A 22,809-nucleotide genomic window follows, 5' to 3' on the forward strand; every position below is an offset into this window, starting at 1 on the left:
TGGATCTATATGCCAATGTCTCTTTCAGTCTCCCACAGGCGACACCTGCCAAGCTTGCCTTCTCGGAGGGAAAAAAAGTTTTACCTCATGCTGCACTTTTCCATTTTTAAAGACAGTTTGGAAACGTCTCAGCTTTTGAGCCCCAGGGAAAAAAACCTGAAGGTGCAGGGTTTTTTTGTTTTTTGTTTACCTCAAAGCTATGGTTGAGTGTGAGGAAAGATTGCAAAGTTCCTCAAGCATTAAGAACCAGCCCGTCCTTCCTTCAGCAACCTCCTTCTCCCCACTTTAAGCTAACAAGGGACTCCTTAGGATGTTTACTTTTTTATCTGTTCATTTTGTTTTAACCTTTTTTCTTCAGCAGCCGACAGTTAACAGAAGCCCCACGGCAGCCAAGGCGGAGGAGCGGCTACTTCTCTCCTCTCCAGCCATCTCTCTTTCTTCATTCTGCCTGGAGAGGAGAGAAGGGGCCGCTCCTCCACCTCAGCTGCCGGGGGGCTTCCGTTAACCATTGGCTGCTGAGGGAGACCCTGACAAAGGAGGAGGAGGAAGAGGCGGAGGAGGGGCTGTGGAAAAATGAACCGTCAGGGGGAATTAAAGTCCAGACCTGAGGATTGCTGCTGCTGCTGCGTGATATATCCTGGTCGATTTCTTTTTTTATTATTTAGTCGCGGAACCCCTGGCTGGCCCTTGCGGAACCATTGGGTTCCATGGAACCCCTGTTGAAAAACACTAGAGTAGATGAATGGATCTCTCTCTCTCTCTCTCTCTCTCTGTGTGTGTGTGTGTGTATGTGTGTGTGTGCACATACACACTTGTGTTTAGGTAAAAATGTTGGGTTCTTGGAGTGCTCATTGGTTTATATAATGTGGTCATATGCACTAATGATTTATTTCTGGAAACCAATTCATTCAATATTAATTCTGTTCAGCAAGATGCATATTTTTTAAAAAAAATGCTTTTGTTCTTTTGAATTTTGTTTTATTTGAAATAGAATATACCAGAAATGAATGTGGCATGTTTTATTTTTTCAAATGAATAAATATATAATAAGACTACAAAGCTAGAAGGATACCTCTTTAGTATGCACACTAATCTGCACGTGTGTTTTATCACTTGAAATCCAATTTAAAGGGCTGTTTATGTAATTGGTCTGTGTATACCAGTTTGAATGCTCGATTCACCAGTTTTGCCTACAGTTGGTAAGCTGGTTGGTCTATTACAGTGATCACATGATCACACTAAATATTTATTGCTACTTGTTTTATTTAGCTGGAGACATGTAAACTCTTTGGCTGCTCCCCTCTTTTTCATCTAATACAGATAATAAAAGGGTGTAGGGTGAACTGAACCCCCCTCTGCATTTTAGCACCTCTGTGTTTAGTTCATTCATATTGCCCTTTTTATTGCTGTTGCTACCCTGTTGAAAATGAACACCTGTGAAAGCCACTGCTAAATGGTAATCATGTACTATAAACCCCAATAAAATACAGAGAGAAGTCAAATTATACTGCCATGACATCTGTCTTGCCATAGTGTTGCCGTAAACAAACAAAGCTTATCCACTGATTACTTCGATGTTTATACTTTCAGCATAATTGGCCAAAACTCACAGTAGCAAAATAAGTGTAGAACACTACAACTGCTAAGATTATTGTGTTCAGCCCATCTGAGAATATAACTAACTTCAGAGATGAGAGAGACACACAGAGAGAAATGGCAATAGCTTCCTTCTTTCCACTCTCCCATGGCCCAACCTTTTTATGAACTCTCTTACATGAAAAGGAAAATTCTTTCTAGCTTCCAATTATAAAATAAAATTAAACTTGAAACACAGAGACTACTTATACTCAATTACAGCTAATGCAAGATATTTGAATCTCCTGTTTCAAAGCTTCAAGGGGCATCTAAAAGTTACAGCAAACAAATGGTATACATTTACCAGCAATATGAAATCCCAATCTAAGTGAGAAATATATAAAATGAATGGCAATCAGTAGGAGCCATTTCCATATAGTACCAGCTACAAAACCAAACATGGTAATACTGAAGAAGTTTTTAGGAAGACAGCTTTCTAACTGTCCTCCCAGGCTTGGAGCTAATGCTAGGAAAGATTCTACCGCAGAGCATTTCTCAAAGACCAAATAAAGCGGGATAATCACTGATAGTCCATTTTTCCGGCATAAATATTGCAGCTCCTGGGTCTCAAGCCAAATGTTTAATTCTGTGCAAATGCTCAGAATGAAAATGCCATCCCTTATTATTCCCACGAAATCACTTGGAAGAATGGAGCTTGCCAAGAAAGAGTGGGCATGAATAGAACAACAGGATATTGTTTGCCGTGCTTGACATCAGACAAATTGGAAGGGGGAGGATAGACAAGAAATAATATTCCTTTGTGATATTTCATCTATTTTCAGAGAATAAGAAGGTGTCATAGAAAAAATTCTCTGTTCCTCTTACCCTATGTAATATTAGTTACATTAGCTAAATAAGTCATCCTTTTTTTTAGGTCGTAAAAGGTCGAAATAAGTCGTAAAAGCAATGTATCTTTGAATGTTGGATACTGTGTGGAAACAGGCAGGAGAGAGCTGAAACTTATGAAAATTATAACAATTAGGAATAGTGCTCAAGGTTTTGACTTTAGGAACATTAGATGGGCTACTGCAGGATCTTGAATGAAAACAACTACCTTTTGCTTTGATCCAGTATAGAAAAAGGGACAATTATTTTGCTTCCTAGCACTTTTCTTTCAAGTGCTGAATCCACTTTATATTTTTTTAATCAACCAAACATTGATCCATTTTGTTGCAACAAGAATTTGACTGATCTGATCTGACATGATGGGCTAAGAGAGTGTGCCTGGCCCAAAGTCACCCACCTTCTTTTAATGCCTAAGGCAGGTCTAGAGCCCATAGTCTCCTAGTTTCTAACCTGAACCGCTAGACCAAACTACTTCTTTGATCAAATAGACATGTTGCTTTGCTCACTTTAAATATAATATTTACTATAACCCTTGGTTCAGTGAAGGGCTGCAAAAAAAATACTATCATACTGTGGGCATGGCTTATTTTGTGGGTGTGGCTTGCAAGGTATGTGACTAGGTTGGAGTGCCTTGATGATCATGTGACCGGGGGTGGCTTAAAAGTCCTCTTCCCTTATGATACCAGGTTGCAACGCCTTGGTCTCTTCAGCGTTGAAAGACAGCGTTTAAGGGATGACTTGATAGAAGTGTATAAAATCATGCATGGGATAGAAAAGGAGGATAGAGAAAAATTATTTTCTCTATCACAGAATACTAGGACAAGGGGGCACTCCCTAAAGCTCATAGGTAAGAAAGTGAGGACAAATCAAGGGAAATATTTCTTCACCCAGAGGGTCGTTGGTTTCTGGAATTCACTTCCAGAAGAGGTTGTGACAGCTGTCAGCCTTGATAGCTTCAAGGCAGGTTTAGACAGATTCATGGATGCCAAGTGTATTGGTGGTTATTGAAACAGATGTCCATGTGCCGCCTCTATGTTGCTTGAGGCAGGCAGGATTCCCTTGAGTACCATTTGTTGGGGGTTAGGGGAAAGGGAGGGTCTTGCCTTCTCTTTCTGCTCAAGATCCCCATAGACAATTGGTGGGCCACTGTGTGATGCAGAATGCTGGACTCGATGGGCTTTGGCCTGATTCAGCATGGCTCTTCTTATGTTCTTATGTTCTTATAAAGGTTATGTGACTGGTTTAAAGGTGGCCAACTTGGCATCACTCACGTGAAGGGTTTGGGTTAGGGTTAGGGTGCCTGGCCTCTCCTCACCTCAAACAGATACAATTTCCCTTACTATTACTGAACATTCAGAATATAATATTTAATTCTATGTTAAGGTGGGAGAAAATTTAGGTTGCATCTGTGTTTGTGGTTTGATTTAAAAACTGATTGTGAGCAATCCTACACTGCAACCAAAGTATTGGTTTTCAGAAAAACAATTTTTAATGCAATGGGGGAATATTTAAATAATGAATTAAAGGGGAGAGATAAAGTGGCAGGAGCGAGTATCCAGTGGACTGTATTTAAAAAGGCCATCTTACAAGCCACTGGACTGTATGTAAGGCAAATAACTAAAGGTAAAAGGAAGAAGAAACTGCTATGGTTTAGCAATGATGTAAGGGCTATAGTCAATAAAAAAAAGGCTGCCTATAGGAGGTATAAAGAGTCTGGAAGTATAGCTGATAGAGGTGTATAAAATGAGACAGAAGGAGGCGAAACATATAATATATGCTGCTAAAGCCTCAAAAGAGGAAGAAATTGCCAAATCTGTAAAGAAGGGGGATAAAACCTTCTTCAGATATATTAGTGATAGGAAGAAGAAAACTGCACTATCACGAAGCTTAGTACCGGGAATAATACATGCATTGATGGGAATAAGGAGATCGCTGACCATTTCAATAGCTATTTCTGTTCAGTTTTCTCAAAATACACCTTACATTATAATACTATAGATGGATATAGCATTGCTTCCAGCTGTACGGATTCAGCTCCAGTAATCTTAGAAGCTGATGTCTTAGAAGAACTTGAACGATCAAAGATAAATAAGGCAATGGGTCCAGATGGCATCCACCCCAGAGATGGAGACTCTACTCAAAAAGAGGATAAATCAGCACCTAAAAAACAATAACTTATTGGACCCAAATCAACATGGCTTTACTGAAGGCAAATCATGTCAGACTAATCTCATTGATTTCTTTGACTATGTCACAAAGGTGTTGGATGAAGGTGGTGCCGTGGATATTTCCTATCTGGACTTCAGCAAAGCCTTTGATACAGTTCCACATAAAGAGCTGATAGATAAATTAGTGAAGATTGGACTTAATTCCTGGATAGTTCAGTGGATTTGCAGCTGGCTGAAGCGTAGACATCAGAGAGTTATTATTAATGGTGAATATTCTGAGCAGAGACAGGTTACAAGCGGTGTACCACGAGGGTCTTTTCTGGGTCCTATTCTTCTTAATATGTTTGTGAGTGAAATAATGCACTTGAGGAAAAGGAATCCTCAATCTGAGTATTGTATTGGCAGTTCTGTGTTAGCAAAAACTTCAGAAGAGAAGGATTTAGGGGTAGTAATTTCTGACAGTCTCAAAATGGGTGAGCAGTGTGGTCGGGCGGTAGGAAAAGCAAGTAGGATGTTTGGCTGCATAGCTAGAGGTATAAAAAGCAGGAAGAGGGAGATTGTGATCCCGCTATATAGAGCGCTGGTGAGACCACATTTGGAATACTGTGTTCAGTTCTGGAGACCTCACCTACAAAAAGATATTGCCAAAATTGAATGGGTCCAAAGACGGGCTACAAGAATGGTGGAAGGTCTTAAGCATAAAACGTATCAGGAAAGACTTAATGAACTCAATCTGTATAGTCTGGAGGACAGAAGGAAAAAGAGGGACATGATCGAAACTTTTAAATATGTCAAAGGATTAAATAAGGTTCAGGAGAGAAGTGTTTTTAATAGGAAAGTGAACACAAGAACAAGGGGACACAATCTGAAGTTAGTTGGGAGAAAGATTAAAAGCAGGATGAGAAAATGTTATTTTACTGAAAGAGTAGTAGATCCTTGGAACAAACTTCCAGCAGATGTGGTTGGTAAATCCACAGTAACTGAATTTAAACATGCCTGGGATAAACATATATCCATCCTAAGATAAAAATACAGGAAATAGTATAAGAGCAGACTAGATGGATTATAAGGTCTTTTTCTGCCGTCAATCTTCTATTTTTCTATGTATCTATGCCATATGTGTACATACATATTACATACAGGCACACAAAAATATACATTATCTACTATATACAGTGTATGTACAAACATGCACGCACAGTTCTTCTAAAAGTATACACATTCAACCTCATTTACTGTGGTAGGAAAAATATAACCAGAGCCTAGAAGGGTAAAAAAGAAAAAAAGCCAATTTTTTTCTACCAGTTCTGCATACCGGACTGGACCCGTAGCAGCCCATCACTGCCTTGGTTCCTGTATTACACAAATTCCTCATTCCATTCAACATGTTTCTCCTTTACTTTTCCAAAAAGAGTTTTATTTGCTGAAAAAACCATATACTTCTGCTACCCTTTTCTTTTATGTCATGCAACAACCGTAATGGTGTTACACTAATTGGCTAGACTTTTTTTTTATCAGCAGGCACACAATGGTAATATGATAATGCTGTAGAAGAGGATGGATTTATTTGTATTTTGGAATCCCAAAAGTTGTAATCACATCAATGCATGGCCTTTTGGGATACAATTATTATTGAAGAAGGGGAAAAAGAAATGCTTTGAACATAAATTCCTCTAGATAGGGAAATTCTACGGTAACATCCAATATTCCATGTGCTGAATAAATACTGCAGATATCTGCAGGAAAAATAGCCAGATAACATTGTGAGTACATCAGATTAACATTGGTCCCAGCAGCTCAAAGTCTGTGTTTCAGAAAATTAAATCGTGGAAAATGCTTAAATCATGCTATATTAGTTGCCTTGAGTTATTTATAAAAAAAATAATAAAAACAGGAATAAAAAAGCAGACAACTTGAACAAAGAAATTCATCAGCTTACTGAAAAAGACCATGGTATGTGTATATGTACCTATGTGTATGTTGAAGCATTTTATTAAACTTTTAAAGAGGTTTCTTTTTAATTTTATAGACTTGGATATGGTTGTTATCCTCTTTTCAATAACTGCATAACCTGCATGAACACTCTTTAGTTTTTTATTTTTAAAGCTGCACATTTCGTCTGTTCACAATCCTCTATTCGTTCTCCATGCTTTTGTCTTTGAAAGTGCCTGCATGTGTAATAGCAGGAGTTGGCCACAGGGTGGTACACCATGTCTATTTAACTGAAGAGTTTTCTAATTCAGTTGATGGCCTAGTTACAGCACACACACTCCAACCACCTTCCACCACCACCCAGCCCCTATCAGTAATTGTCTACCCGTAATAGAAAAGTCAAGAGACATTGGAATACCTGGATTTCTGCCAACAGGTTTCATATTCTGAAACAATAAATAAGCAGGTTCTTCAGAGGATGTGATTTTATTTATAACATTACAAATGGAAGGTTCTACCTCAATTAGTCCTAAAGAGAGAAAGTGAAGGTTTTGCTCAGGCTTTCACTGACTTTTAAAAATCTAATTGGGGTGGTGGTGGTTTACAAATCAAGTGCAGGGCAAATGCGCTTGTCAGTTTAAGATCTTTATGGTAAATTTATTCTGCAACATGCCATAACTAAATTTGATTGACCACATAGTATACGGATAAACTATAATCTGTTATAATGAGTCAACATGTCTTTGTGCAGTAAGCTTTTCTTCACATAAAACAGATCTGAGAGCATAGTTCCCTCTAAGCTGAGCAGTGAGCAATCGCTCACTTAAAAATCATCATCAACTCAGAGTTTTCCAAACCTGCCCAGAAGCCGAGAGGGAAAGAGTGAGAGGGAAGGAGAGAGAGAGGAAGAGAGAGAAACAGATAGAAAAAAGAGAGGAAGGAAAAGAGAAAGGAAAAGAATGGGAGTAAGGAAGAGAGAAAGAAAATCAAAATCTAGTTTGAAACTGGCTCAACGATTTAAGTGGCATTTTGATATTGATAGAGTTGCCCTTTTATGAGCTCACTGTTATAGACACACAGTACAGTATTTTATTTTGAAATTCTCTGGGGCAAAACAGGGTGGGTTTTTTGTTTGTTTGTTTGTTTGTTTGTTTATTTGTTTATTCATTCATGCATTCATTCATTCATTCATTCATTCATTCATTCATTCATTCATTCATTTATTTATTTTTTCTGTGCTGCCCAGTCCCGAAGGGAGTGCCGCTCAGACACTATACTTTTCCGCCCCCCCCCAAAAAAAATTAGAGGGAACACTGTCTGAGAGTTACCAAAAAAGAGAGAGAAATGACTGTGGGAGGAGCGAACAAGATAAAATGCCATCAATGCTTGTAAGAATTACATACAATCTGACCTAGTGACATCAATATGATTTCTAATTGCCTGAGATTATAGCAAAATGATCACTAATTGTAAATAATCTCAATTTTGGAAGTGTAATGTTGTTGAAAGAGTTGTCATATAGCCATTCACAGCTATGTGTGCAACACTAAGAGTGTTTGGTTTTTTTTGGTTTTTTAAAAATGAATTTTATTGATTTTTTTAAATTTTAACAAAAAGATAAAACATAAATTCAAAACATAAATATGTGTACCATCACCAAACAAACAAAATCATATATCCTTCCACCAGGGAAGATTCAATTCTATATCTTTCTTTTACCTCAGCTCCGGGTTATATTGCTCATTCTTTATAGAGTGATTGAATTTTATTTTACACTAAGAGTGTTTGTAAAAAAAAAAATTATTGTACAGTAAAAATGTGTGCATGCATAACGTACATAAGTCTGATATCACAATGTCTCAGCAACTGCACAAAGAAACCTACTAGTCTCCCATCAGATGGTTTTCAAAGTTAGCCACTGCTACCAAGACTTTGATCTCTAATGTTCATGAATTCATCCAACTCTTTTTTGAAACCAGCCAAGTCAGCACCACATGTTACGGCAGTTTATTCCATAGTTAAATAATATGTTGTATGAAACAAATACTTCATTTTTTTAAATCTAGATTCTTCTAGGACTGAATTTTATTTGGTGACCTCTAGTTATAGTACTTTGAGAAGGGGAAATTTTTTCTTATCCATTTTATCGATACCATGCATAATGTTGTATTCCTGAATCATATCCACTCCTCTGCCTCCTTTCTATACCCAAAAGTCTTCAAATAAGGGATTTTGCCCCATTCCCTGAGCTTCTTAATTGCCATCCATTGAACTGTCTGTAGCTTTACTACATCATTTTTGAGGTGTGGCAAAGAGAGCTGCACATAATATTCTAGAAGTACTTGCGCCAGGGGTTTAATATTGGCATCACTATTTCCAATATCATTTTCTATTGACAAACTTTTGGTCTTTTTGTATAACAGTTATGCACTATGTTGATATCTTCATTCCATGAATTCTTTCCTTATAACTTCTGATCCCATTAGTTTTTATAAACAGTTGGGGCTTTTGGCATCAACATGCATAATTTTACACTTGCTCACCTTGAATGGCATCTTCCCTTTTGATACCCACTCACCTAATGTGCAGAGATTCCTTTGATGCGTTTCGGGCACCCTTATTGTTTTTACCACTCAGAAAAATTTTGCATGATCAGCAAACATGGCTATTCTACTAAGCACAGGTGATTCCAGGTCATTTAGAAATTGTTCTGGTCAAGCTGAAGCGACTCCAAAAACTCTCTTTTCAAGGCTTTGATTTTCAAACTAGTAAATATTTATTTCTCTTCTTACACTAAGAAGATCATCACAGTTACAATGCCGCTATGCGAAGGCACATTCCAAATCTAAAGAGCTGAGTTTGCAAAGCTATCATTCTTTTCTAATGAGCAGAGGAGAACCTCCTTGCTCACAGCTTATCTCTGAACCATTTCAAGTCTAAATTTGCAAAGTTTATCATAATTATATCAAAAGCTTACTTCTCGGAAGCGAGGAATGGCGGCTATATTTCAACACGCAGTTTGCACGAAAGGGGCTTAGTTTCTGCTACCTTTCAGAAAATGATGCATTTACACACTGTTCTAAATTGCAGATTCAAAACGTTTCCCCAAATATCTCCTCCCTTCTTTTTGCGAATCTCCTAAATCTTGGGTTCACCCAGGGACTGTCAGCTACCTCCCACCCCCGTCTCTGAAGATGAACTGCTTTCAATGATAACATCTAACTCATTTTCTCCTATGCCCTCATCTCCACTGCTCTCTGACAACTTTCTTAAATCAGGGTACATTAAAGCTTCTGTCTCTTTGTCCTCCTCCGAATCCGACACTTCCTGAGGCTGACAGGGAATACTCACAACGGAAATATTTTTTAAAAGCATTGATTCTAGACAAAATCCTGGGGACCCTGCTAGTTACCTCTCAACATTGTGAGAAATGAGTGTTTACATTTACTCTTTGTTTGTTAGTCTTTACCCAGTTGCTTATCTACATGGCATTGGGCCAGAATACATCCGGAACCGCCTTCTACCGCACAAATCCCAGCAGCCGATAAGGTCCCACAGAGTTGGCCTTCTCTGGGTCCCGTCGACCAAACAATGTCGTTTGGCAGGCCCCAGGGGAAGAGCCTTCTCTGTGGTGGCCCCGGCCCTCTGGAATCAACTCCCCCCAGAGATTAGAACCGCCCCCACCCTCCTTGTCTTTTGCAAATTACTCAAGACCCACCTTGGTCGCCAGGCATGGAGGAGTTAGGATATTTCTTCCCCTAGGCCATTACAAGTTATGTATGGTATGTTTGTGTGTATGTTTGATTTTTATAATAAGGGTTTTTAGTTGTTTTATTAAATTGGATTGTTACATGTTGTTTTTTATCATGCTTGTTAGCCGCCCCGAGTCTGCGGAGAGGGGCGGCATACAAATCCAATTAATAATAATAATAATAATAATAATAATAATAATAATAATAATAATATATAATTTTATTCTATCTCTATTAAAATTATTCAGAACCAATCTTTGATTATGGCAGAGCCTCTTTTATTGTGATATTAAACAACAGCAAAGCTTTCTTGAGTGTGATTGCCTTTTTTGGCTTCCCATTTGAGTTTTCTTTTCATTGGTCTATTCAGTTCTGATAATTTCTCTTCTTTTGAGTGAAATACAACTATACATTACATACTTGCTATGTAAGTTATCTCATCTGAATGCTGAATTTTATTGCACTGGGTCACAATTTCACATTATGAAAATGCAATAATAAGGAAATTTGATTGAGAATTAGGCAAAATGAAATACGATCTCATTTTTCCCATAACGGCTGAAGTAGTTTTTCATATATATTTTTCTGTTCACATTTAATCCTCATTTTCTACGTATGGTAGGTGATACATTAATAGTATATTGTAAGACTTTAGTCAATGTTATCATAGGTTGTACCAAAGAATTGAAATCGACAGTATTCCACATGCTGAGAAATCTGATTGCACAGAGTTCCTCTTCATGTGGAAGACTGCAAATGTGCACTAGCCAAGTATGGTTATATAATCCATGGTGGGAAGCATTGCAATGACATAGAAATATCAGTCTGTGGAATGCTTTCCACTTTGGAGTAAAAGAAAACAACAACAACCTAGACTGCCAAGAAAGTCTCTGTTTTCTCTGGCAGGAAAAAGGGAAATGATCACAATGATCCATGGCTAGAAGAAGAAGGATCCATTGGAGTTCTGCAGGTTCCTTCTCTAAGTTCTTCTCCAAAAAAAGCAGAATAGAGGAGGGTATGCCCTTTTTTCTGCCAGAAGCTGCCCAAAATAATTGAAGTTTGTTTATTTATTAAATCTATATGTTGTTCATCTCACTATTACAGTGATTTTCGGATGCTGGGTAGCATGCAAATATGATTGTTAAATAAATAAAGCTTGCCCTAAGGTAGAGGCACCATTGTGGTGACCTATTCTCTGTTATGATCTCAAAGTCAGGGCAAAGAAGAACTATGGTCAAGCTCATTGCTAATAAAGGTTCTTATTTAATCCTAATGCACATATGTGTAGACCCTTTACACTTGACTCCTTCTAGGAGGGAGCAACTAGCTAAATATTTAGCTCTGTCTTTCCCCATCATGGATTTTCTTTCTTGTTTTTCAATTAAACTTAAAATCCTGCTTCACTTATCTTCCCCAAGCTATATTTTTAGGGACGCACAGAGAAAGTTTCATTTTCTCTGACACCATTGTCATAGACAAATCACTACTTGAAGAAGTTGAACCTTAAAACTAGACATAACCTCAGCTAGAATAGAAAATAAATGTGACTGATTTCCTCTGGGACTGTGAATCCAGAACACTTTCAGAGTCTTTTCAGGGAATTTGTTGCAGGTAGTATTCTTAATAAGATCTCCATCACCACCAGAAAGATTGGAGATGATCACTCCCAAATGTCTTTGATTAAACCATAAAGCCTGCCTCAACTCCTTGGTATTCTGGGGAGCTACATTAATGAAACATTTGGGAGAACAGTTAGAGTATAGATGTCAGAAAATGTCTTGCAAACATGATCAATTACCAATAAGAACTACAACAGAGGACTTCAGAGGTGTTGGAGCTCTGTCCATGATTAATTTACACCTTTTATTTCCTGTAGACTCATAGCAGAGAGAAAGATTTGAGAAACATTTGAACACAAGAGATCTATTACAGTCAGCATTAATAAGGCTTCTGCTGATTGAGTTAAGCAAAGACATATACTCCTTCTGTTAAACAACATTACAGTTTACTCTTATCTAAATGCTGGCATCTATCAGATTGAAACTCTTCATTGTGGCCTGTGGTAGGATGGCTGATTTAAAGTGCTGGCAATAAAATAGCTCAATCCTCTCTGTCAGAGACTTAACCAAATTGTGTAATATAGTTTGAGAAGCAAAGGCTATATATGTAAAAAATGACAGATTGGGAAATGCTAAAGGTAAAAGCAATGCTACAGCAAAGTATTATGACACTATGTGAAGTATCTGTCTTATGACTCTTGAAGCCTGGTGTTGATTCACAAATCCAAGAAATAAACTATAAAAATTGCTATATAATTCCTTTATACTGTTCAGAAGGGATTTTTTTTTTGTTCTTTGCTTTGATTATTCCAAAATGTCCCTGTCAAATTACTCTTTCTTTAGTAGACATTCCATTTACTAATGTTTTTTTTCTAAAATTATATTACTATCCATTGGTTAAGATACCAATTGTTATTTCTTTCTTCTTTGCCTAAGAAGAGGTTCCTTGCATTAACTATTCTTCATGATTGCTATACAGCTGTTTCTATTTTGCTCCTGTTTCCTGGACTAGAAACATAGAAACATAGAAGACCGACGGCAGAAAAAGACCTCATGGTCCATCTAGTCTGCCCTTTTACTATTTCCTGTATTTTATCTTACAATGGATATATGTTTATCCCAGGCATGTTTAAATTCAGTTACTGTGGATTTACCAACCACGTCTGCTGGAAGTTTGTTCCAAGGATCTACTACTCTTTCAGTAAAATAATATTTTCTCATGTTGCCTTTGATCATTCCCCCAACTAACTTCAGATTGTGTCCCCTTGTTCTTGTGTTCACTTTCCTATTAAAAACACTTCCCTCCTGAACCTTATTTAACCCTTTAACATATTTAAATGTTTTGATCATGTCCCCCCTTTTCCTTCTGTCCTCCAGACTATACAGATTGAGTTCATTAAGTCTTTCCTGATACGTTTTATGCTTAAGACCTTCCACCATTCTTGTAGCCCGTCTTTGGACCCGTTCAATTTTGTCAATAGACTAGAGACCTCTATTTCTTGTCCTTACCAACCTTATAATTTCATTAGTCTAGTGAGATCTTTCTTTCACTTGGTGGGCTGAAGAAAACATCTTTTTTCCTGAAAAATCTCAGACCAAAACCCTGTCTCTGTTTGGTACTGATAATCTATAAATTCTCTTAAATATTTTCTTTTTCTGCTATCCTGTGAAAACCATAATGACTTTCCTGCTTTGAAAATGAGTGTGGTGGTTAGCTACAGCTCTTTGTTGTATGAGAAAAAATTGCTATCTGCAATGTGTCTGGCATTTAGGCAGAGGTGGGCTACTGCCCAGACGGGGTAGAATGCAGTGGGGTAGCGAAAATGGAGCTTCACCCCAGATCACCCAATTTGCACTGAAAGATGTTGAAAGAAAATGCAGGGTGTCCTGTATAAGCCACGCCCACAGTGTGGTAGTACAAAGTTTGGTAGCCCTTCACTGCATTTAGGCCTTTATGGTGAAGTGTTGTAGTATGTGAGCAGAATGCAGCAGCAGTGCAATTGGTCTTACTGAGACATTTCATTTTGATTCTGGGATTTCTCTGGCACTTCTATATGCAGAAGCCTCTTCCAATTTATTTATTTATTGGATTTTTACGCTGCCCCTCTCTGAGGACTCGGGGCGGCTCACAACACATAATATACAGTACACAAAATCTTATTACCGTATATACTCGAGTATAAGCCGAGTTTTTTAGCCCCAAAAATGGTCTGAAAAACACAGCCTCGGCTTATACTCGGGTCACCACACGAGGGCGCCATTGCTTGAGCCAGAGCGAGGAGGCACCAGCTTTTGTCCCCTCTGGCACGCCGTAGTTCCTCTCCCTAGCTCAAGCAAAGAAGGCAGCCATTTGCAATGGTGAGTCGGATTATTTTATTTTATTTATTTATTTATTATTTGGATTTGTATGCCGCCCCTCTCCGAAGACTCGGGGCGGCTCACAACAAGTGAAAAACAATCCAATACAATCCAATTAATTAAAATATTACAAGTTTAAGAGAATCCCCAATACTAACATACACACATACAGGCATACCATATATAACTTCAACGTGCCCAGGGGGAGATATTTAGTTTCCCCATGCCTGACGGCAAAGGTGGGTTTTGAGGAGTTTACGGAAGGCAGGAAGAGTAGGGGCAGTTCTGATCTCCGGGGGGAGTTGGTTCCAGAGGGCCGGTGCCGCCACAGAGAAGGCTCTCCCCCTGGGGCCCGCCAACCGGCATTGTTTAGTTGACGGGACCCGGAGGAGGCCCACTCTGTGGGACCGAATCGGTCGCTGGGATTCGTGCGGCAGAAGGCGGTCTCGGAGATATTCTGGTCCAGTGCCATGAAGGGCTTTAAAGGTCATAACCAACACTTTGAATTGTGACCGGAAACTGATCGGCAGCCAATGCAGACTGCGGAGTGATGGTGAAACATGGGCATACCTGGGTAAGCCCATGACTGCTCTCGCAGCTGCATTCTGCACGATCTGAAGTTTCCGAACACTTTTCAAAGGTAGCCCCATGTAGAGAGCATTACAGTAGTCGAACCTCGAGGTGATGAGGGCATGAGTGACTGTGAGTAATGAGTCCCGGTCCAGATAGGGCCGCAACTGGTGCACCAGGCGAACCTGGGCAAACGCCCCCCTCGCCGGATTAAAAAGGCCCCCTGCTGTCAGATTCTCCTCCCCCTCCTTTGAAAGGATTTAAACTGTTTAAAAAATGGTATTTTGTGGTAGTTGCTGTCCTTGCTTGGATAGGATCTAATAATGTGTTATGAGGCAGAGCTAGACAGGAATTCTTTTTCTATCTGTCTATCTTTCTATCTATCTATTTTTCTTTCTATCTATTTTTCTATCTATCTATCTATCTATCTATCTATCTATCTATCTATCTGTATCTATTTCTTTCTATCTATCTATCTATCTATCTATTTTTCTATCTGTCTGTCTATCTTTATATCTATCTGTCTATCTATCTATCTATCTATCTATCATCCATCTATCTATCTATCTGTATCTATTTCTATCTATCTATTTTTCTATCTAACTATTTTTCTATCTATCTATCTGTATCTATTTCTATCTATCTATCTATCTATCTATCTATCTATCTATCTATTTTTCTGTCTGTCTGTCTATCTATCTTTCTATCTATATCTATCTATCTATCTATCTATCTATCTATCTATCTATCTATCTATCTATCTATTTGGTTTTCTATGCTGATAACCTCACAGCAGCTAATGCTGAAGCTCTTCTTTGGATACACTTATTTGTTTGTTTGTTTGTTTATTTATTTAATTGGATTTGTATGCAATCCCTCTCCAAGGACTCAGGGTGGCTCACAGCATATATAAAAACAGAACAATAATGTAAATCCAATTAATGATGAGAAGGAATCCAGTTTTGAAGGATTTTAACTCTTAGGTTTTAGCTTTGTTCCTGATCGAGCTACTTTTTTTACTTTTTAATTTATTGTTAATATTGTTAATTTGTTTACCCTCTTTTAAGTTTACAGAGCTAGTTTACTGGTTTTCTTTAAAATAAATATTCTAAAACATGTCTCAATTAATGTAATTTTATTGTTTTCCATTTTTATAAGTTACCAGTAGCCACTGCATTTTCTAACCTCGACTTATACTCGGGTCAATACGTTTTCCCAGTTTTTGTGGCAAAAATTGGTGCCTCGGCTTATACTCGGGTCGGCTTATACTCGAGTATATACGGTAATCCAATTTAATTAATCCAATTAATTAATTAAAAAATCTAAAAAAAACCAAAACATAAAAAACGAACCATTCCATTCCATTCACTCCAATGTCCAATTCCTGGACATTCCAGAACAGGTCCCCAAACTGACATTAAATAAAAGACCACCCCACATCCACTTCATTGTTTAGATGTTTAGGTGTCAAACTAAGCAGGCCAGGTTTGTCACATGCTGGCCACCCCACCCTCATTTTAGCAAAGGGGAAAAAAGTTGTGACGTGTCATGTGACGACAATGTATTGTTGTGAGTTTGATACAGCTGATTTAGAGGCAGGAGGCCATGTTCATGAAACCACATTGAAGCAGCTCCTCACTCACATTTCATTACCTTTGGAGCAAACTACTCTTGCAAAGCTTTTTATGGTTAACAGCTTTAGAGTTATAGAATATTATTCAAAAATTTCAGTATTTATTTAATAACGCAAGATCTATTTGACACCTTCCTCATTTTTATTACCAGCAAAATAAGCGCAAACCCTACTTGGATACCAATTTTTGAAAGAAAAATAAAGAAAAAAAAATCTATATAAGTTTGCTCCACTCAGTAATAATTTATATTTGAAGGTTAGATCATTTTCATGAAAGTTTTTGTTTCTCAATGGAATATTTTGTCGACTACTTCATTCGGTGCTTTATAGATTAATAATAATAATAATAATAATAATAATAATAATAATAATAATAATTTATTAGATTTGTATGCCGCCCCTCTCCGAAGACTCGGGGCGGCTCACAACAACGATAAAAACAATATTATACAGGCACAAATCTAATATTAAAAAAAACAAAACTAAAAACCCTATCATAATTAAAAACCAAACAGCACATACATACCAAACATAAATTATAATAAGCCTGGGGGAAAGGTGTCTCAGATCTCCCATGCCTGGCGGTATAGGTGGGTCTTAAGTAGTTTACGGAAGACAAGGAGGGTGGGAGCAGTTCTAATCTCCGGGGGGAGTTGATTCCAGAGGGCCGGGGCTGCCACAGAGAAGGCTCTTCCCCTGGGGTCCGCCAGACGACATTGTTTAGTCGACAGGACCTGGAAAAGGCCAACTCTGTGAGACCTTATCGGCCGCTGGGATTCGTGCGGTAGCAGGCGGTTCCGGAGGTATTCTGGTCCAATGCCATGTAGGGCTTTAAAGGTCATGACCAACATGATAATGTTTATTATCAGCCAAATGATTGATCTATATGATTGTACACAGAAAAAACCCCCACATACACTACATCAGTAGAATGTGCATGACTGTTTCACTTCATTCTGTCCTCATTCTGCAAACCAAAGGTCTGAAGATAGTGACTTACCTCGTTCACATGATCTGCCCAGGTAGCCTGTACCAGAGCAATCACAGACATATCTGTTCCAGCCATCTCTACATACACCGTTGTTTTTACATGGGTTGCTTAGACATGGCTTTGCTGTCTCTCTTGAACAGGAGGGTTTCACTCCAGATGTGCTCTGGATTTCTGCCATTTGACGGATGTCTTTACTTTGTCCATCAATAAACAAATCTCGAATACAGCCCACATAGCCATAATTTAGAAGGGCTGTCCAGACCTCCGTTGGAAAGACAAGGCCAGCTTTATTTTCTGGCAAACCTCCAAGATATAAATCATCATCTAGGTCCAAGATCTCACTTTCTCCTGGCGCAGTATACGGAGTACGCATCGTGTTGACAGAAATGGTACCTATTTAGGAGCAAAGCATAAGTAATTTATATGAGACAACAAGTTTTAACTATTTAGTTTTGGTATTTATATTCTGTTTCCCAGTGAAAGTCATCTCCCCCACCCCCAGTAATTATAATAAATATTTCTTAAGGCCACATGCATTTATTTGGAGAAAAATGGAAACTTGAATAAATGATTTTTAAAAGGAATAGAAATAACTCATTCAATTGTTATTACAAGAATTAATAATGTGGAATGAATTATAGTTCTATGTTCATTTGTTTAATTTGCTGATAAAAACAAGGCAATTTTCTACAATATATTTGCAAGAGGATATATTGATTTTCTAACGTGGTAGATACTACGCAAGATTGTGAGATGAAACCAATTTAATTCCTTTATAGCATATAATTTGATCATCTGTATTCATTAGTATGAAGATGAAACATTTTGTAACAGCCTAGCACCGTACTCGGTTCTTTTTCTTCTAAGAAGAACATTAACCAATCAATCAATCAATCAGTCAGTCAGTCAATCAGTCAGTCAATGCATGAATATAAACACCATGTGACTAGGAGACAAAAAATATAACCAGCATATTTCTAGAAGGATTATTCTTGGTAATGGGTGACTCTAATTTTATGAAATTGAAAATAAAAAAATAAAAAAATGTAAAAAAAATAGCAGAAAAATGAAATGAATGTTCCCACATATGTTGCCTCATATGTACATAGTACTGAAACGTTTCCACTGTTACATAAATAACTTGAACGAAAAATGGCACTGAAGAACAATCCAGAATAATTAAAAACAACTTTAAAAGTAACAGGTATGAGTATGAAAAAAGGATGCTATGGAAAGTCAATTGAAAATAACAGTGGAGGCCTTTGACTGACATTGCTATTTAGAATCACCATTATCTATTATTTTAGTTATTTAACATTTGGGACACAGACTGCTCTTCTCAAACTACTGAGACAAATAAGACCTGATTAAAAAATGAGGCACCAATTTGCTCTGAGGTATCCGATAGTATCCAAACCAGGGCCTCCACTGTTATTTTCAATTGACTTTCCATAGCGTCCTTAAAAAATGAGGCACCAATTTGTTCTGAGGTATCCGATAGTATCCAAACCAGGGCCTCCACTGTTATTTTCAATTGACTTTCCATAGCGTCCTTAAAAAATGAGGCACCAATTTGCTCTGAGATATCCGATAGTATCCAAACCAGGGCCTCCACTGTTATTTTCAATTGACTTTCCATAGCGTCCTTAAAAAATGAGGCACCAATTTGCTCTGAGATATCCGATAGTATCCAAACCAGGGCCTCCACTGTTATTTTCAATTGACTTTCCATAGCGTCCTTAAAAAATGAGGCACCAATTTGCTCTGAGATATCCGATAGTATCCAAACCAGGGCCTCCACTGTTATTTTCAATTGACTTTCCATAGCGTCCTTAAAAAATGAGGCACCAATTTGCTCTGAGTTATCAGATAGTATCCAAACCAGGGCCTCCACTGTTATTTTCAGGATACATGGGAGATGAAAACAGTGCTAGGATCAAAAACATGATCTGAAAATTTCCAGCTGTTTTTTATATTGAAATGATTTGCTATTAAACATTAAATATGATTTTAGTATTCTTCTGTTCTAAGCACATTTACATAATTTGTTTGTCTTGTTCTTGGGGTACACGGAGCAGCAGTTGATGAACAAACTTTGACTGACATTGCTATTTAGAATCATCATTATGTATTATTTTAGTCATTTAACATTTGGGACACAGACTGCTCTTCCCAAAATACTGGGACAAATAAGACCTGGTTAAAAAATGAGGCACCTGAATGGATCAAACTCATTTTCCCTATTTTTTTTATTTATTTGAAAGAGTTTTAATCTCATCAAGGTTTCTTAAATAATAGCAGTATCAGTTGAAGGATATTTTTTTAAAGTTATGCCTCAAGCTAGAGTACCCATGCTGCAAAAAAGTTAGTTTTTTCTACCCAATTTATTCAATCTAAGCTTTGGAACATTTCCCTAAATATTGTCAATTGTATAGGCTAAATTTCAAAAATTTACTTTCCTAAATGTAAACTTTTGAACAAAACAGGCTGTTGTTTCTGAGGAGATATCCATAAGGCTGCTTATAATAGAATTGAACTGTTGATTAGCACTATCATACTCTTGCCAGCAAACAATGCCAAATGCATAAACAAATATTTACAAAGTAGAGAAAAATGAAAGAAGTGGGATCTAAGTCTAAGTTTTCAAAGTACAGTGATACCTCGTCTTACAAACACCTCATCATACAAACTTTTCGAGATACAAACCTGGGGTTTAAGATTTTTTTGCCTCTTCTTACAAACTATTTTCACCTTACAAACCCACCACCACCGCTGGGATGCCCCGCCTCCGGACTTCCGTTGCCACCAAAGCACCCATTTTTGCACTGCTGGGATTCCCCCCGAGGCTCCACTCCATGGGAAACCTCACCTCCGGACTTCCGTGTTTTTGTGATGCTGCAGGGGAATCCCAGCAGCGCAAAAATGGGCACTTTCTGGCAATGGAAGTCCGGAGGTGGGGTTTCCCAGTGAGGGGAGCCTCAGTGAAATCGCAGCATCGCAAAAACACAGAAGTCCGGAGGTGGGATTTCCCATGGAGGGGAGCCTCAGGGAAATCCCAGCAGTGCAAAAACAGGCGCTTCGGCTGGCAAAAGGGGTGAATTTTGGGCTTGCATGCATTAATCGCTTTTTCATTGATTCCTATGGGAAACATTGTTTCATCTTACAAACTTTTCACCTTAAGAACCTTGTCCCGGAACCAATTAAGTTTGTAAAACAAGGTATCACTGTATATGAATTTTGAAGATTTTGAAGAAACCCTCCATCAAGGAACTGAATGACTACTGACCAGTTGCTCTAACATCTGTAGTTATGAAAACCTTTGATAGGCTAGTGAGGTCCCACTTGAAAACCACAATTTTATACTAGTATTTTATACTAAATGTATAAAATAGTATTTTATACTATTTTATACATTTATACATTTTACACTATTTTATACATTTAAATATATCTGTTTTTGTTGACTGAATAATTATTCATATCTCCTGGATATCTGCTGAAATCCCACGTTTTCCTCTGTGCATGTCTTTGATAACTCAAGGGTTCTGCACACTTCTTAACAAAAGGCACGTTTCATATAATTCCATATTCATTCCATAATCCCACTAAAGTGTTAGAGACCTTCTGTAAACTCATTTTCATTCTGCCAACTTTATAATGATACGAAGAGACAGAGAATACTATGAGGCAATTATTTTCCCCTCCTGCCCATAAATTGGAGAGTGCAAAAATCTTCATTCAGTCAATTTGGGGCCTTAGGCTAAAGCCACTTTTGGAGTAGTCAACCTCTCCCCATCTATATTTTACATAGGAGGGAAACAATGATTTCTAGTATCCCTTTCCCTGTGCTTTCAAAACATAAGTAGTTCTTGACTTACGATCATAGCTGGACTGGAAAATTCATTAAGCCATGCAGCTATTAAATGAGGCATCATGAGACCATAACTTGCTATATTCCTTGCCAGCTTCCTTGTTGACTTTGCTTGTCAGAAGTTACAATGACAATTATGTGATCCTAGGACACTACAAACATCATAAATGCAAGCTCATTGCCAAGCACCCAACATAAGTGTATAAGTGCAAGAACTTGTTGTCACTGTTTTCAGCACCTTGCAACTTTGAACAGTCAACAAACTGAATAGTTGCAAGTCAAATGCCCATAAATGAAATGTGTTTATTTGGCCCTTTTGAATAAAACAAGCAAACAAAATTGGTGTAAGAACAAAACTATATATTAAAATATCACTATTTTTAATTATTATTTCTCATTCAAGTCTGTAATGATGGCATAACACCATCCTTTTTATTAATTGGATTTATATGACACCTCTCTCCAAGGACTGAAAAAGCATCTTTTGCAACAAATTATTATTATTATTATTATTATTATTATTATTATTATTATTATTATTTATTAGATTTGTAAGCCGCCCCTCTCCTTAGACTCAGGGTGGCTCACAGCAATAATAAAAACAATGTACAATAACAAATCTAATATTTAAATATATCTTTAAAAACCCTTATTTAAAAGGAAGACATACATACAAACATACCATGCATAAACTATATAGGCCTGGGGGAGATGTCAAGTTTACAAAAGGCAAGGAGGGTGGGGGCAATCCTAATCTCTGGGGGGAGCTGGTTCCAGAGGTTTGGGGCCGCCACAGAGAAGGCTCTTCCCCTGGGTCCTGCGAGATGACATTGTTTAGTCGATGGGACCTGGAGAAGGCCAAATCTGTGGGACCTAATTGGTCACTGGGATTCGTGTGGCAGAAGGCGGTCCCGGAGATATTCTGGTCCGATGCCATGAAGGGCTTTATAGGTCATAACCAACACTTTGAGTTGAGACCGGAAACTGATCGGCAACCAATGCAGACTGCGGAGTGTTAGTGTAGCATGGACATACCTAGGGAAGCCCATGATTGCTCTCGCAGCTGCATTGTGCAGATGCTTCCCAACAGCTGCAACCAATTAGAAATATACCGGGGTGGGGGAGGATAGAAGTAGGGAGTAAAGCATGGATTAATTGAACCCAGAAGGCAAGGGAGCAGAGGAAAAAAATAGTCTGAAAAAAGGGGAGGGGAGACAACAAGCCCTGAAGACCACTAGCAAATGGAAATGTTGCAGTCTTGACTCATCTACTTTAAGAACTAGGTAGCAGGAGCAATGCTTCATTGATATTGTCTAAACTGAAAACTTAAGTAAGGTTAGGCTTGGCTAGTGTTTGGATAGGAGGTCTCCAGGAAATACCAGAGATATAGTAGGGAAAAAACCTATTAGCAATCAAGGACCATTTCTGTACTGTTGCCAAGAAAAATCATCAAGGTTTCTGTGAAGTCAGCAGAAACAAAGACTGCACCAAAAA

General features: G+C 38.0%; 1 protein-coding gene across 7 annotated transcripts in view; it reads right to left on the reverse strand.

Moving 5' to 3' along the window:
• Nucleotides 1-22,809, reverse strand: part of NRXN1 (neurexin 1) — a 921,413-nt gene that overhangs the window by 631,188 nt on the left and 267,416 nt on the right. For all 7 annotated transcript variants that reach the window (XM_070734726.1, XM_070734725.1, XM_070734724.1 and 4 more), the window contains one exon: nucleotides 17,454-17,837. In XM_070734726.1, the coding sequence (XP_070590827.1) occupies nucleotides 17,454-17,837 (384 nt within the window). The remainder of the gene's footprint in view (nucleotides 1-17,453; nucleotides 17,838-22,809) is intronic.

This window comes from Erythrolamprus reginae, chromosome 1 (assembly GCF_031021105.1).
Source record: "Erythrolamprus reginae isolate rEryReg1 chromosome 1, rEryReg1.hap1, whole genome shotgun sequence".
Taxonomy (NCBI): domain Eukaryota; kingdom Metazoa; phylum Chordata; class Lepidosauria; order Squamata; family Dipsadidae; genus Erythrolamprus; species Erythrolamprus reginae.